Genomic DNA, 15,778 nt, shown 5'->3' with positions numbered 1-15,778 from the left:
GAAGACGTGAATCTCACAATGTGGTCCAACAGCATTGCAGTATGAATCACAATATTACAGCATACGATTGAGTAATGATACAACACCATTTCTGTGCAAGTCCCATTATACAATGGAGCACGCTGAATTGCTATAAATAGGTGTAGAACAAAAGTGCTGCTGTAGCAATTTCAGGATCGAGAGAAAAGATTACAGAAAAGGGGAACTAAGGACTATACCTCAAAAATAGACATCAGCTGACTCAAGGAGGCACATTCATCTTGTGAGATGTAACAGATCAAACAGCTAATGATTTAAACTAGGAAGCCTGATTGAAGGGATAATGGTAGCTCTTTCGGCACCAATCAAGTAAACGAACTCAAATTAACTTAGGGACAAAGTAAAAGGGGCGGCTCCCCAAAAGGAAGGGGGGAACAGCCCGAACCAAAATCAAAGTCGAAAGGAAACTTAAAACGTCAAACCAAAAGGTGATTATCGGGGATAATGGTAGCTTTTTCGGCACCAATCAAGTAAACGAACTCAAATTAACTTAGGGACAAAGTAAAAGGGGCGGCTCCCCAAAAGGAAGGGGGGAACAGCCCGAACCAAAATCAAAGTCGAAAGGAAACTTAAAACGTCAAACCAAAAGGTGATTATCGGGGATAATGGTAGCTCTTTCGGCACCAATCAAGTAAACGAACTCAAATTAACTTAGGGACAAAGTAAAAGGGGCGGCTCCCCAAAAGGAAGGGGGGAACAGCCCGAACCAAAATCAAAGTCGAAAGGAAACTTAAAACGTCAAACCAAAAGGTGATTATCGGGGATAATGGTATGAGTCAATGAATACGAAGTCAAGCGAATAGAGCAGGGAATGATCTATGATGACTTCACATGAATACCAGGCACACTAGAAAAGAGGTAATAGATTTCGCAGTTCTAGTAAGTAGGAAGTCCATATGAAATTTGTTTAAAAAAGACCATGTGCTGGATTTTCCACTGGGATCAAAGGCGGATGATGATTCCCACCAGCCAGCATGTGGGTTCCATTCCACCTTCAGGTTACTTTTGTGGAAGAGGATGCTGGGACAAGTAAGGCTACCTGCCCTCACACACGGGGTAGCTCATTCAGGTCATTAATAGCCATTTAAGGCCAATTAAAAGGAGATCGACTGGGATTTTCCAGTTTGCCTTCAGATTCAGAGTCCATGTAATTGCCTGGAAGTGACCTGGCAGTAGGCTTGAGGGAGGAGGAGGGTAGGGTGCTGTACTTTATGCAGGCCAAAAGGCTCTCCCTGCTTGCAGGAGCAGCCACAGGATGCTCTGTAGAGCGGGATCGACCCACCATGGTGCCGAATATATATTTTTAATTACAGATTTTAAAAAGTTCAAGAGGATGTCTCCATTTTAGTTATCTTCCATTGCAGGCTGCTCCTCCTCTCAAGCTGAAAGGCCTCTAATTGGACGCTCCACCTTCAAGAGCCCGCCTGCCATACGTAATTGGATGGAGAATTTGTCACCATGCTAATTAACGGATTGTCCTTGAAAATCCCAATTAGTGACTGTTTTCCCTCCCGGGGGGATTAGAAACTGTCCCAACCTCTGTTTTCTGTGCCCCAGAGAGATTACCTAGCCCCAAGAGTGGGGAACAAACCTATACATATTTCAACAAGGAAACTGAAGGCAATTGTGTAGTTTTATGGATCACAGAAGAGAAATATGGATCTATTTTTGGTGGGAAGCGGGGTGCATGTAAAACCTGATGTGAGTAACCCACCATTTCCCTGTACATCCCCAATCCAGTCCCTATAATGTAGGGCTGGGTGGGGGTCTTTGGTGGGTGAGGCACCAGTAGCCTGCCAACCCTCAGATCTATTGAGTCCTTAAGGTGGCAATTTTTTGCTGCTTAAGACCCTCATTCCAATTCTACTGTGGCAGAGGAAGGGGTGTGAGAGTCAGAAGGCCCTTTTTCCACCCAAGTAGGTGGAAAGCTGAGAGGTGCTCTGTACTTATCGGGGGCAAAAGGAAAGAAACAGCCAGAACTGCAAAGACACTGGCCAGAATTTTCAGGTCCTTCCTGCTGGTGCTCCTGGCCTACTCTCCTGCATTCTTCATTGAACTAGGATTGATCCCCTGGCTTGGTGGTAATGGTAGAGTGGAGGATATGCCATGAGTTGATAGATTGTGGATAAATACAATTCTCCTGCTGCTAATGGCAGCACCTTGTGGATGCCTAGTTTTGAGTTGCTAGATTTGTTCGAAATATTTCCCATTTAGCACAGTGGCAATGCCATGCAATATGATGGAGGGTATCCTTAATGTGAAGATGGAACTTTGCCTCCACAAAGACCATGGTCACTCCTATCAATGCTGTCATGGACAGGATTGTTAGATTGGTGAGGACAAGTTCAAGTAGGTTTTTCCCTCTTGTTGGTTCCATCACCACCTGCCGCAGACCCATTCTATAGCTGTGTCTTTTAGTGCTTGGCCAGCTCAGTTAGTAGTGGTACTACTGAGCTAATCCCACCCAGAGTATATTCTATGCCCTTGTCACCCTCAGTACTTCCTCCAATTGGTGTTCAACAGAGAGTACTTATTCATCAGCTGACGATAGATGTAATCAGCAAGTGGTTTCCTTGGCTATATTTGACCTGATGCCATGAGACTTCATAGGGTCCGGAGTTGATGTTGAGGATTGCTTGGGCAACTCCTTTCTGTCTGTATGTCACTATGCCACCACCTCTGGGGGGTCTGTCCTGCCGGGGGGACAGGACATATCCAGGGCAGGTGATGGTGATATGTGGGACATTGCCTGTAAGGTATGATTCCATTAATATGACTGTCAGCGTGTTGCTTGACTAGTCTGTAGGACAGCTCCTCCAATTTTGTCATGAGCCCTAAGGAGGACTTTGCAGGGTTGGCGGTGCTGTTATTTCCCTGTTATAATTTCTGGTGCCTCGGTCAATGCTGGGTGATTCGTCTGCTTCCATTCCTTTTTTAGACTTTGTGATAGTTTCTTACAACTAAGTGTCTTGCTAGGCCATTTCAGAGTTGAGTCGCCCACATTGCTATGGATCTGGAGCCACATGTAGACCGGACCAGATTTCCGGACAGCAGATTTCCTTCCCTAATGGATATTAGTGAACTAAATGAGGTTTTATGAGAATCGACAATGGTTTTATGATAACCATTATTGAAACCAGCTTTTTCAAAATTCCTTTCCTGATTAATTAATTTAAATGCTACCAGCTGCTGTGGTATTTGAACCCCTATCCCTGGAGCATTTGCCTGGGCTTCTAGATTACTAGTCCAGAGACTTTACTGTTACATATGCTGCCTCATATATTCATATAAGAACTTTGCATGTCCTAAATGAACCAAGAAGGAAGAAAGATAACTATAGGCTAGAGGTCAAATAATGGGTTTCAGAAGAAAGTGAAAGTTGGGCCATTACAGGGGTGTGTGGGGTATCTGAGCACATCAGGGTGAGAATTTGCTAAACGTTATTTATGACTCTTTTGAATCACTGAAATTGGAAACGATATTTAAAAGAGCTGGAACTTTATTGCAATCTTTAAAATGTCATCAAACACAAAATAACAAGCAAGGTTGGATGTCTGGTTTAATTTTTAGAAACATTAAAGCCACAATTCAATGCAGTTTATTTGATGTGAAAATAACTGAAGTGATTGAAGGTGAAGTTGAGAGAGTGAAGTTGGTGACTCTGGTCAAGGGGGCTATTGACAGCTCTGGCCTTGTCCCTTTTGGCTAAGATCAAGTGTAGTATTGACATGCTGTGCTTGATTGAAGTCATTAGGTTACATTTTAGCTTCATTTGAAGCAACTTTTAAAAGCGGCATCTTGGCTTTTTGGCTAAGATGCAAATGAGATCAAGCCTTGGAGGAGGAGCTATGCCTATTCCAATCAGCTTGGATCATGTAGATCAAGCCCAAGACAGGAGGTGAGAGCCCTGTCTTGTCAGCTTGGATCGGGAATGACTCTGAATTGGACTTGATTTGATTGAATTGGAATAAAAACAAAAATAGGACATTGAGCTGCATCCGGGCCTCTTTCATACCTTCCCACAATGCTCCTGGAGGCCGCTAAGATGGCGGCGCCCATGGTGCGGAGCCGGCTGCTGCTGACTTTATTCAGGAGACCGGGAGCCTTTCTTTCGGCCCCGGGAACGGCTGCGGTCCGGGTCCCGAGCCAGTGTAAGAGCAGCAGGAATGTGCTGCAGCTTCACCAGCGAGGCATCTTCAAAGACATCTTCCCGGAGGGCGGCGACCTGCACCGGCTGCTGGAGTCTGGGGCCCAGACCCTATACTGCGGCTTCGACCCCACCGCTGACAGCCTGCACGTCGGCAACCTGCTCGCTCTCATCGGGCTGCTGCACTTCCAGCGGGCCGGCCACCGCGTCCTGGCGCTGCTGGGAGAGGCCACGGCTCGACTAGGCGACCCAAGCGGCCGGAGCAGCGAGCGGGAGGCCCTGAGTGCGGGCACGGTGCAGGAGAACGCCAGGGGTATCCAGGAAGGGATCCTCAACGTGTTCCAGAACCACCGTACCTGCTTCTGCAGCGAGGCCGAGGCCGCCAACCTGGGGCCGCTCAGCATCCTCAATAACTGGTCCTGGTATAGGGACAAGGAGGTGGTGGGTTTCCTCGACTCAGTGGGCAGACATTTCCGCATGGGCACCATGCTGAGCAGACACACTGTGCAGTCCCGACTCAAGAGCCCAGAGGGCATGAGTTTCACTGAGTTCACTTACCAGATATTTCAGGCATACGATTTCTATTATTTAAATCAACATCATGACTGCAGGATCCAACTAGGAGGGACAGATCAACTGGGTAACATGATGTCTGGATACGAATTTATGCACAAGTAAAGCCCAGTTCCTGCTTTGAGTATATTATTTTAAAGTATCTACACTTCTTGCATTTTTGGATTTGTCCATTGTTGTCTTTTGTATATTTTTTGAGTGAAGTACATTTAATTATCCTGTAGGGTGACCGGACAAGACGTTTATGGAATCTTGGTACCACTTGTAACCAGTTCGTCAGGAGACAAATTAGGAAAAAGTGCAGGAAATGCAATATGGTTGAACAGAAACAAGACTTCACCCTTTGATCTATACCAATACTTTGTCAGGCAACCTGATTCAAATGTAGAAAGGCAAGTTCTTTATATTTACTTTTCAGAATGATTTTATTTTGTGTTCACATGATCTGATTAACACATGATACAATTTATTAACTTGGACTGTTTAGAGTTCCTCAGAGACACCTGATTTTTTTTTTTGCTTCTTCCAGGAGAATATATGGTTAGAAGGTGGGTCATTGGTTTTGACAATTGCACCATGTTTATCATTTTCTTTGTTCTTTTTCAAATTTTTGTTTTTAAAGCAACAGTTTTGATTATTAGTTATTATTAAAGTGATAAATACACATCAGTTTTACAATCCAATATTTCTATCCACCTCTGTTCAGTAAGGAGAGGGTCCGATTTCGACAAAGTATTTCCAAGCCTGATGAGAATGTCATTCAGAAACTGTCACAAAGTCTTCGCCGTCACTTGTAATTCATTCAGAGCAACAGTATCATATACATTTCTCAATTCATAAATTATTGTGATTAAATGCAGGCATTTTGAGTCCAAACCTTTTGACAATAATGGTCACGAGACATAGGAATAAGCCATTCGGCCCTTGAGCCTGCTCCGCCATTCAATAGGATTATGGCTGATCTGATTGCACCCTTAACTCCACTTTCCTGCCTGACCTATAGAACATAGAACATAGAACAGTACAGCACAGAACAGGCCCTTCGGCCCACGATGTTGTGCCGAGCTTTATCTGAAACCAAGATCAAGCTATCCCACTCCCTATCATCCTGGTGTGCTCCATGTGCCTATCCAATAACCGCTTAAATGTTTCTAAAGTGTCTGACTCCACTATCACTGCAGGCAGTCCATTCCACACCCCAACCACTCTCTGCGTAAAGAACCTACCTCTGATATCCGTCCTGTATCTCCCACCACGAACCCTATAGTTATGCCCCCTTGTAATAGCTCCATCCACCCGAGGAAATAGTCTTTGAACGTTCACTCTATCTATCCCCTTCATCATTTTATACACCTCTATTAAGTCTCCCCTCAGCCTCCTCCGCTCCAGAGAGAATAGCCCTAGCTCCCTCAACCTTTCCTCATATGACCTACCCTCCAAACCAGGCAGCATCCTGGTAAATCTCCTCTGCACTCCTTCCAGCGCTTCCACATCCTTCCTATAGTGAGGTGACCAGAACTGCACACAATATTCCAAATGTGGTCTCACCAAGGTCCTGTACAGTTGCAGCATAACCCCACGGCTCTTAAACTCCAACCCCCTGTTAATAAAAGCTAACACACTACAGGCCTTCTTCACAGCTCTATCCACTTGAGTGGCAACCTTTAGAGATCTGTGGATATGGACCCCAAGATCTCTCTGTTCCTCCACAGTCTTCAGAACCCTACCTTTGACCCTGTAATCCACATTTAAATTTGTCCTACCAAAATGAATCACCTCACATTTATCAGGGTTAAACTCCATTTGCCATTTTTCAGCCCAGCTTTGCATCCTATCTATGTCTCTTTGCAGCCTACAACAGCCCTCCACCTCATCCACTACTCCACCAATCTTGGTGTCATCAGCAAATTTACTGATCCACCCTTCAGCCCCCTCCTCTAAGTCATTAATAAAAATCACAAAGAGCAGAGGACCAAGCACTGATCCCTGCGGCACACCGCTAGCAACCTGCCTCCAATCCGAAAATTTTCCATCGACCACCACCCTCTGTCTTCGGTCAGACAGCCAGTTGCCTATCCAATCGGCCAACTTTCCCTCTATCCCACACCTCCTCACTTTCATCATAAGCCGACCATGGGGGACCTTATCAAACGCCTTACTAAAATCCATGTATATGACATCAACTGCCCTACCTTCATCAACACACTTAGTTACCTCATAACTCTTGACTCCATTGTCGATTTAAAATTTGTCTAACTCGGCCTTGAATGTATTCAATGACTGTGGCATCCACTGCTCTTTAGGGAAGAGAATACCAAAGACTAACAACCCTCTGAGAGAAGAGATTCCTCCTCATCTCTATCTTAAATGGGAGATCCTTTATTTTGTAACTATACCCTCTCGTTTTAGATTCCTCCATGAGAAGAAACATCCTGTTAGCATCCACCCTGTCAAGCCCCCACAGCATCTTATATGTTTCAATGATATCACTGCTCATTCTTCTAAGCTCCAATGAGTATAGGCCCAACCTGCTCACCCATTCTTCATAAGACAACCCCTTCATCCCAGGAATCAGTCAAGTGAACCTCTGAACTGCTTCCAATGCAAGTATGTAATTTCTTAAGTAAGGAGAGCAAAACTATACACACTACTCAAGATTTGGACTCACCAATGCCCTGTACAGTTTACTTTTATGTTCTGTCCCCCTTGCAGTAAAGGCCAATATTCCATTTGACTTGCCAATTTCTGCAGTACCTGCACACTAACCCATTTAGGGTCCTAGGCAGCAGTGCTAACCATCGCGCTGCCCCATTTAACAGGCTGGTTCCACTTACAGATGAAATATATTCATCCATGAAATGATTTCTACCTTTCACCAAACAGCAGTTTTGGTTTCTTTAGGTATCTGAAACTTTTCACCTTCATCCCACTTCCTGAGATTGAAAGCATTATGGTCAACCACAGAAAAGATCCAGGCAAGCGTAATGCCCAGAAACGACTAGCAGCAGAAGTTACAAAATTGGTTCATGGCAAAGAAGGACTCGAGTCTTCCAAAAGGTGAGTCTTGAGAATCTGTGTATCAAACCCCCGAGAACTAGAGATTCCGTTCCATTGGGCATTTTTCCTGACACCTTGAATTATAGATACTTGTCCTGCAGGGAAGCAATAATTGATGAGGCTGATAGGAAATAACATAAATGTCTGTCCTACAGAAGCTGATCTGTCCAAACTCCATGGAAACTTCCTTCCTAAAGATACTGAGTTTAATAAAACAAAAGGTAAGTAGGATGCATTAAACAGCTAGCAGTGGCTCACCTCAATAGTAAATCAAAGTAATTGCAGTATGATCGATTGTAACATTTATCTCATTTATTTGTACTTAATATTAAACAAGAACAAAAGAAAGAGGGATATATTTTCAGCTACTTGCTGCCTGGTGGGCAAAACGTTTTGGAGTATGTTTAATTTTGTGATCTCCTGGGGAGTGCCAATGGTTTGATCAAATAGATGGGTTTGAAGGAGAGTTTTAAAGGAGGAAAGGAAGGAGAGAAGTAAAGAGGCTTTGTAGGACAAACAGAAAGGGAGCATGCTGGGTCAGGAAACACCCCATAAGTAACTTCAGTGAGGACCTCAAATTCCAAGGGTCACCCTACAAACCTGTTGTTTTCTGTCCTTTCCATTAATGAGTCCTGAGTTTGTGTTCTTGGTGATCTTTCTTCATATGTTCGCAAGGGGTTTCTAATCCTACTTTATAAGCCACTCAACTCATTTCCTGGCAATATTCAACATCCCTCATCTTGTGTATATATAACCTAGTGATAATTCTATGTTTTTTCATTTAAAGTGTCAATTTGACCTTTGGTAGCAATCTCATCTCGGAATCAAAAAGCTGTGTGTTCAAATCCCACTTTTAGACTTCAATATGTGGATGTGGGCTTCATATCTGAGAATCGGATTGCCTGATTGAACCAGATGATTAAGCAGAATCGGAAAAAATCCCTTTATAAGTCCTATAGCTTATAAAAGCTGTGAGCTTCAAATGTCAGTATCTTCTGTGCTCCATCCAGCTCCATAAACAAACGCTAGACTATATTTTACTGCTGCAGCTGTTCAATTTGTTTGCCTTTCCTCTTCAGATGCACAAGTGCACTCTATCATAGTAGTATGGATGCCCTTGAGATGATGACAGATGAAGAGCTACAAGTATTGTTTAAAGAAGCACCATTCTCTGAAAATCTGCTTGAGCCAGGCACAACAGTGTTGGATCTTTGTCGTAAAGCTAATGCTATTCCAGATGGACCCAGAGGGTATGTCTCTTGTGCAGAATTTTACTTGTCACTGGCTGACATTTACTGATGGTCAAGAATGAATGAGGCAAAGAATCTCATCACTGACATCAGTATATACATCCTTTTGTTTATTCTATCTAACATAACATAACAAATAAGATCAGGAGTAGACCATCGAGCCTGCTCTGTCATTCAGTACAATCATGGCTGATCTTAGGCTTCAACTCCAGCCTGCTCCCAATATCCCTTAATTCCCTGAGACCAAAAATTTGTTAATCCCAGCCTTAAATGTACTCCATGATGAAGCATCGATAATCCTCTGGGATAGAGAATTCCAAAGATTCACAACCTTTGAATGAAGTAATTTTCCCTAATCTCAACCCTGAATTATTGGTCCCTTATCTAAGACTATTAGATACCTCGAACAATGGGAACAATCTCTCAGCATCTACCCTACCAAGCCCCTTCAGAATGCTGTGGATTTCAATGGAATTGCCTATTATCCTTCTAACTCTTAGAGCATATAAACACTGTCTACTCAGCTTCGCATCATAATACAACCCCCTCATCCCAGGGACTAATTTAGTGAATCTTTGCTGTATACCTCCAATGATAGTGTATCTTTTCTTAAATGTGGAGACCAAACCTGCACACAGTATTCCAGATGTTGTCTCGCAAAAACCCTGTACAACTGTAGCAGGAATTATTTATTCTAACTGTGGTGGTGCTGTGCGCAGTAGACCTTGGTATTTATATAAAATCGTAAAACGCAGAAGCTTTTTAGGATTCACAATTTCAAATACATGAATGGCAGACTGCAATATTTCCCTCCCAGCAAAACGATATCACCAATGTTTTGCATTGCTATTTTCAAGGCCAACATAACTGTGACCTGCGCTCACCAGAAACCTTAAAGGTTTGGAGTTGGATTTAGACCTAGGTCCCAGATGTGTCATTCAAACCCGATCAGGCTAATAATCTGAGTATCAAATTATCACTATGGTATCCACTTGAGTAAGCATGGTAAGCATGTCACCGGGCATCTTTCCCTGTAATTCTATTGGGCATGGGAGGGGTTGGTTAGCTAAGTTGGTTGGACAGCTGGTTCTTGATGCAGAGCAATGCCAACAGCATGGGTTCAATTCCATGAAGGCCCTGCCTTCTCAACCTTGCCCCTCGTCTGATGTGTAGAGATCCTTGGGTTAAATCACCTCAGTCAGCTATTCCCCCTCAACGGAGAGAGCAGTCTATGGTCATCTGGGACTATGGCAACTATCTTTTTCTATTGTGCATCAATCTGCCATTGTTTTGTTGACAATTCTTTTGTTTGTGCTCATTTAAAATGGAGGTGGGTTCGTTGGAGTGATTCTGAAGAAAATACATACATTTAGAATTTTTCTTTCTTCTCCCACCTCAGGTACCAGATGATCACAGATGGTGGAATTTGGATTAATCATATAAGAGTGACAAAACCAGAACAAGTACTCGTTTTGGGACAGCATATTCTGACAAATGGGCTATCATTGCTTAGAGTTGGAAAGAAAAATTATCACATAGTCAAATGGCTCAATTTGGCAGCTTAATGAGGTTTATGATTTTTATTCTGTTGTGGTAATGAATATCTATGCCTTCAGGTTTCATTTATGGCACAGTGGTTAGCACTGCTGCCTCACAGCACCAGGGACCCAGGTTCAATTCTGGCCTCAGGGCATTGTCTGTATGGAGTTTGCACTCTCTCCCCGTGTCTGCGTGGGTTTCCTCCAGGTGCTCCGGTTACCTCCCACAGTCCAAACATGTATGGGTTTGATTGATTGGCCATGATAAATTGACCCTAGTGTAAGGGGGACTCGCAGGGTAAATTAAGGTTATGGGAAGAGGGCCTGGGTGGGATTGTGGTTGGTACAGACTCGATGGGCCGAATAGCTTCCTATACTGTAGGGATTCTATGATTTATAAGCATGTTGCATGGAGAAGTCTGGAGTCTCAAAGAGCTCTAGTCATGCTATTGTCAAAGTTTAACATGGAGAACATGTGTCTAGTAACTAGCAACAGACCACAAGAGCCCTATCTGGAAACTCTTATCAAATTGTAATTTTACTATTCAGTATTGAATTTTAATATTCAGTATTGGATAAATGTTGAGGATTTTCGATGAGTCTCTTTCCATCAAGAGTATGCCTTTTCTTGGAAAGGAGACACTATGTACTATTCCTCTTGGTCAACCAATTATATTAGTTTAATAAGTATGAAGGAATTAAGTGCTTCTGTTGTATCATTATCCTCACTGAAATGGAAGTGGGTGACCAACAGAGGCTTTGGTATGCAGACTTGGTCCCAAATTAGGGTAACTTTTTTATTAAATCACAATGTGTGGTTGATTGTAAATGAAATCTTTGACAAAATTTTGAAATAACTGGGTTAGAATTGCATTCTTTGGATGGATGGTGAGCATTCCATTACAATTTGCTGACGTACCTCTCTCAAACTTTCGGATGCAAGGGATTACGGGGATAGGGCGGAGGGGAGGGCCTGGGTGGGATGCTCTTTCGGAGAGATGGTGCAGACTCGATGAGCCAGATGGCCTCTTTCTGCACTGCAGGGAATCTATGGATTTCTGGAATCCATATTTGGGTTCACTTGCTGTCATCTGTTTTTTGCAGCCACTGTACTATGTATAGAATTTAATGCTCACTGAGTGAGCAAGGTCATGGAAATCGTTATTGTGATCAGGTGACTAATTATTTTATATAAATTGTACATAATGTATACATAGAGCTCCATACAATAGAATAGGAAATGAATTAAAATATGTGAAAATATTAATTTGTACCTGTGAATTTCTTTCTTACCCATATTTTTTATGCACTGTTCTGACTACTATCTGAGATAGGAATGAATGAAGGAAAATATACAATAACTCAGGGTAACCTATTAAGTTTGGTTGGCTCCACCAAAAGGAATGAGCAATAAAGATGGGCGCTACTGTTAAAAGTGAAACCATCAGGATTCATTATCATGCTTCAGAAAGGTTATGCAGATGGCAACTACATCTAACTCTGGTGGCAAAGAAATTATAATCCAGGACAAAATTAACATTCACTCAGACAAATGTGGCTCAATTAAGGAAAGCAATAATTAATTTGTTAAAGGCAGATCATGTTTAACTAATTTGATTGAGTTTTTTGATCCCGTAATGCATTGTTTGTGCCTGGACTTCCCAAAGATTTTTGATAAAATGCTAGATAAGAGGCTTGTCAGCTAAGTTGAAGTCCATTGAATAAAAGGATAGTGACAGCATTGATATGAAGTGGATGAATGTCAGGAAACAGAGTGTAATTGTGAATGGTTGTTTTTCAGTCTGGTGGAAGGTATATAGTGGGGTTCCCCGGTGTCGATATTAGAACCACTGCATTTCTTGATCTATATTAATAACCTAGACTTGGGCACAATTTTAGAATATTTGGATGACAAAATTTGGTATCATAGGATGGAGACATGGCAGAAATATAATGCAGAGAAGTGTGAAGTGATACATTTTGGTAGGAAGAATGAGGAGATGGAATATAAAAAGATATAATTCCAAAAGAGGTGTAGGAGCATAGAGATTTGTGTAGAAATTTAAAGTGTCAGGTCAGGTTGAATGTGATTAATAAGGCTACAGGATCTAGGCAGTATAAATGGAAGCTTGGAGTATAAAAGCAAGTTGGGGTGGACCCGTATATAACACTGTTTTGGATTCAACAGAAGTATTATGTACAATTCTTGGCACAATACTTCAAACATGTCATTAAAGTATCAATCAGAGCTTCAAACAGTTCACACGCCTAAATCTTGTCCAAATAAATATTGAGATGTTGACAGATGAGATCACAGGAAGAACAACTTACTACAACCATTTAAAGATGTCAATCAAAGTCATCAATTCACTTCAGTTTTCAGAACAACCCTTGTTGAGTGATGGCTTTACTCAGAGTTACCAGTATAGGTCAACAAGCACTCTTAGTGCAAGTCAGGACAAACATAGCAGAGGTTTGGATGACCTCAGGTTTAGGAAGGTAGAAAATGGGAGTTGGATGGAATAGTCAAGTCTTTAACGTCTCCTAAGGCATTGGTGAGGATTTTGGCAGTAGATGAGCGGAGGCAGAATTGGAATGGGTTAATTATGCAGGTGAAAATAGGCAGTGATGGCATGGTTATATGGTCAGATGCTCATCTCAGGGTCAAATATGACATCAACACTGCCAACAGTCTGGTTCAGTTTGGTTATGATGTGGAGATGCCGGGGTTGGACTGGGTTAGACTTGTTGGACTTTAACCTGGTGTTGTGAGTTGCCGGCGTTGGACTGGGTTAAACCTGTTGGACTTTAACCTGGTGTTGTGAGATGCCGGCGTTGGACTGGGTTAAACCTGTTGGACTTTAACCTGGCGTTGTGAGACTTATTACTCAGTTTTAGTTGCCAGGGAGAAGGATGGAGTTGGTAGTTAGGGACCAGAGTTAGTGGAAGGAACCAAAGACAAAGGTTTTGGTCTTTCCTGTATGTAACAAGGAAATTTCTGCTGACCCAGTATTGGATGTTTGAATAATGGTCTGGCACTTCAGAGACATTGGAAGGGTCAAGAAAGGCGATGATGACGTACAGATCTGTGATGTAAGAGTACATGCAGAAACTGATAGTTTCCGGATGGTGTTATCAGGGCAGGGGCAGCATGTAGATATGAAATAGGAGCAGGCACAAGCAGTATACGTCCTTGGAGGTTCCCTAAGTATTGGTGTGGGAATGGGAAGAGGAACCATTGCAGATTAATTTCTTGCTGTGACCCAAGCAGCTGGATGAAAGAGAAAAATTAGAGGAGGATGGTCTTGTTAACAAGGCAAAGGCTACAAACAAGTCAAGAAGGATGAAGAAGAAAGGTTTCGCATTGTCACTGTCTTGTAGAATGTGATTTGTGACTTTGATAAGAGCTATTGTGATATCATGTCATCACTGAAACCACCGCTGCAGCTGCAACTTAAGCACATAGCAAGGGCTTAATGCTAATGTGTGTTGTAACAAGTTTGATTCCTGACTCCATATATGGATGTAACAAAACTCCTTTTGTTGTGTTTGACCAAGCCCATATGCACAAAATATCTTCAAATACTATACGTGCAGTGATATAAATGACATTATTTTCTTTCATTCCATGGAGAAGTAACATTCATTGTTGTTATTCCATTCTAGTTCTGATTTTGTCTACATATTGTGAAAGAAAAGCTTGAGATCCTATGGTCTGCTTCTCATGAAAAATACCTGTTGAACAATTGTAAAAGCTGAAACTCCTGTGCTCCAGTTCTCGGTGTCCACTTACCTGCCTCAGTTTTAGTCACACGCTCCTGTCCCTGACCACTGACCAAGTCAGAAGAAATGGTATGACTGCATCCTGGTATAAAACACCCAGGTAACTTTCTGATGTACCACAGTGTCTGCAGCTCAGTCTCAAACTTAATAACACGGAGCCAAAGCTCCTTGAGCTGCAAACAGGTATCTGCCAATATTTTGAGGACACAAGACATCTCTCTTCATTCCTATCTCCTCCATAGCGAAGGTGATAGTTTCTGAATCCTTTAGTTAGAAACCAAATCAAAGTTTGCAAACAATTTTTTTTTTCAAAAATATACTTTATTCATTAAAAAAACTCTCAAATAAACCATTGCAATACAACATATCCAAAAATGACAAACAGTGCTTATTTACACAACATTATTCATTACATTTCAAAACTTAAAACTATGTACATACACCAGATTTTACTGTGTGCTGTTATTTTTCAGATTAGTACACAGTTACGCAGTCCGAGGGTGTTCTACAGTTACCGGGCCCTCGGTCTGCCTCGGTTGAAAGGCTTTACACAGTGGCCTTTCCCCATTGTGCCTTTGCGGCAGCTGCCCCAAGCTTGAGCGTGTCCTGAGCACGTAGTCCTGGACCTTAGAATGTGCCAGTCTGCAACACTCGGTCGAGGACAAATCTTTCAACTGTTCTATGATATTTTAGACACAATGTATTTTAATCTTTGTACAGATCAAATGTTTTCCATCTTGAGCTTGACATACATTATTTTGGTTATATTTTAGAAAAAAATGTTAAAGAACCTCTTATGAATTAAGGTGTGAATTATCTTTATGCAGTATGGCACCGGCAATAGAGGTTTTATTTACCTAAAAACAACTTGACTGTCACTGGAATAAAATTCACAAGAAGTTTAACAACACCAGGTTAAAGTCCAACAGGTTTATTTGGTAGCAAAAGCCACACAAGCTTTCGGAGCCCCACGCCCCTTCTTCAGGTGGGTGGGAATTCTGTTCACAAACAGGGTATATAAAGACACAAACTCAATTTACATGAATAATAGTTGGAAATCAAAACTTCCCAACTCCCAGGGAGTGATGGGAGTTGTAATTTAACTCTGACCCGGAAGTGAACTACAATTCCCGGCGTGCAATGCCGAGCGGCGGGGCTCGGCGCGTGCGCAGTGGCCACCCTGACGAGTCCCGGAGGCGGCCTGTATCCTCGCCCAGCCGGCGATGCTGACAGCTTGAAAGTTCCCTCGGTGAGAGCCCCCACGGCCGCTCTCTGTACACTGAGCAGCGATGGAGGCGCTGATTCCAGTCATCAACAAGCTGCAGGAAGTGTTTAACACGGTCGGGGCCGACATCATCCAACTGCCGCAGATCGTGGTGGTGGGGACACAG

At 42.6% G+C, this 15,778-nt stretch overlaps 2 protein-coding genes across 3 annotated transcripts in view; both read left to right on the top strand.

The window, feature by feature from the left end:
- Window positions 1–4,026: 4,026 nt before the first annotated feature.
- On the top strand, window positions 4,027–11,861 carry yars2 (tyrosyl-tRNA synthetase 2, mitochondrial). The gene is made up of 5 exons (XM_078221188.1): window positions 4,027–4,860; window positions 4,984–5,151; window positions 7,661–7,816; window positions 8,896–9,066; window positions 10,466–11,861. Exons 1-5 carry the CDS (start codon window positions 4,064–4,066, stop codon window positions 10,629–10,631), a joined length of 1,458 nt encoding a protein of 485 aa, XP_078077314.1. The 5' UTR covers window positions 4,027–4,063; the 3' UTR covers window positions 10,632–11,861.
- A 3,673-nt stretch (window positions 11,862–15,534) lies between these two features.
- The window catches only part of LOC144498656 (dynamin-1-like protein), a 44,624-nt gene continuing 44,380 nt past the window's right edge, over window positions 15,535–15,778 (top strand). The window contains exon 1 of one of the 2 annotated variants that reach the window (XM_078220102.1): window positions 15,535–15,778. In XM_078220102.1, the coding sequence (XP_078076228.1) occupies window positions 15,677–15,778 (102 nt within the window). In that variant the 5' untranslated portion in view covers window positions 15,535–15,676. The other variant, XM_078220101.1, reaches the window with a different exon arrangement.

Source organism: Mustelus asterias, chromosome 9, assembly GCF_964213995.1.
Source record: "Mustelus asterias chromosome 9, sMusAst1.hap1.1, whole genome shotgun sequence".
Taxonomy (NCBI): domain Eukaryota; kingdom Metazoa; phylum Chordata; class Chondrichthyes; order Carcharhiniformes; family Triakidae; genus Mustelus; species Mustelus asterias.
Note: the sequence above shows the minus strand (reverse complement) of the source record. Positions and strands in the feature narration are given on the sequence as shown.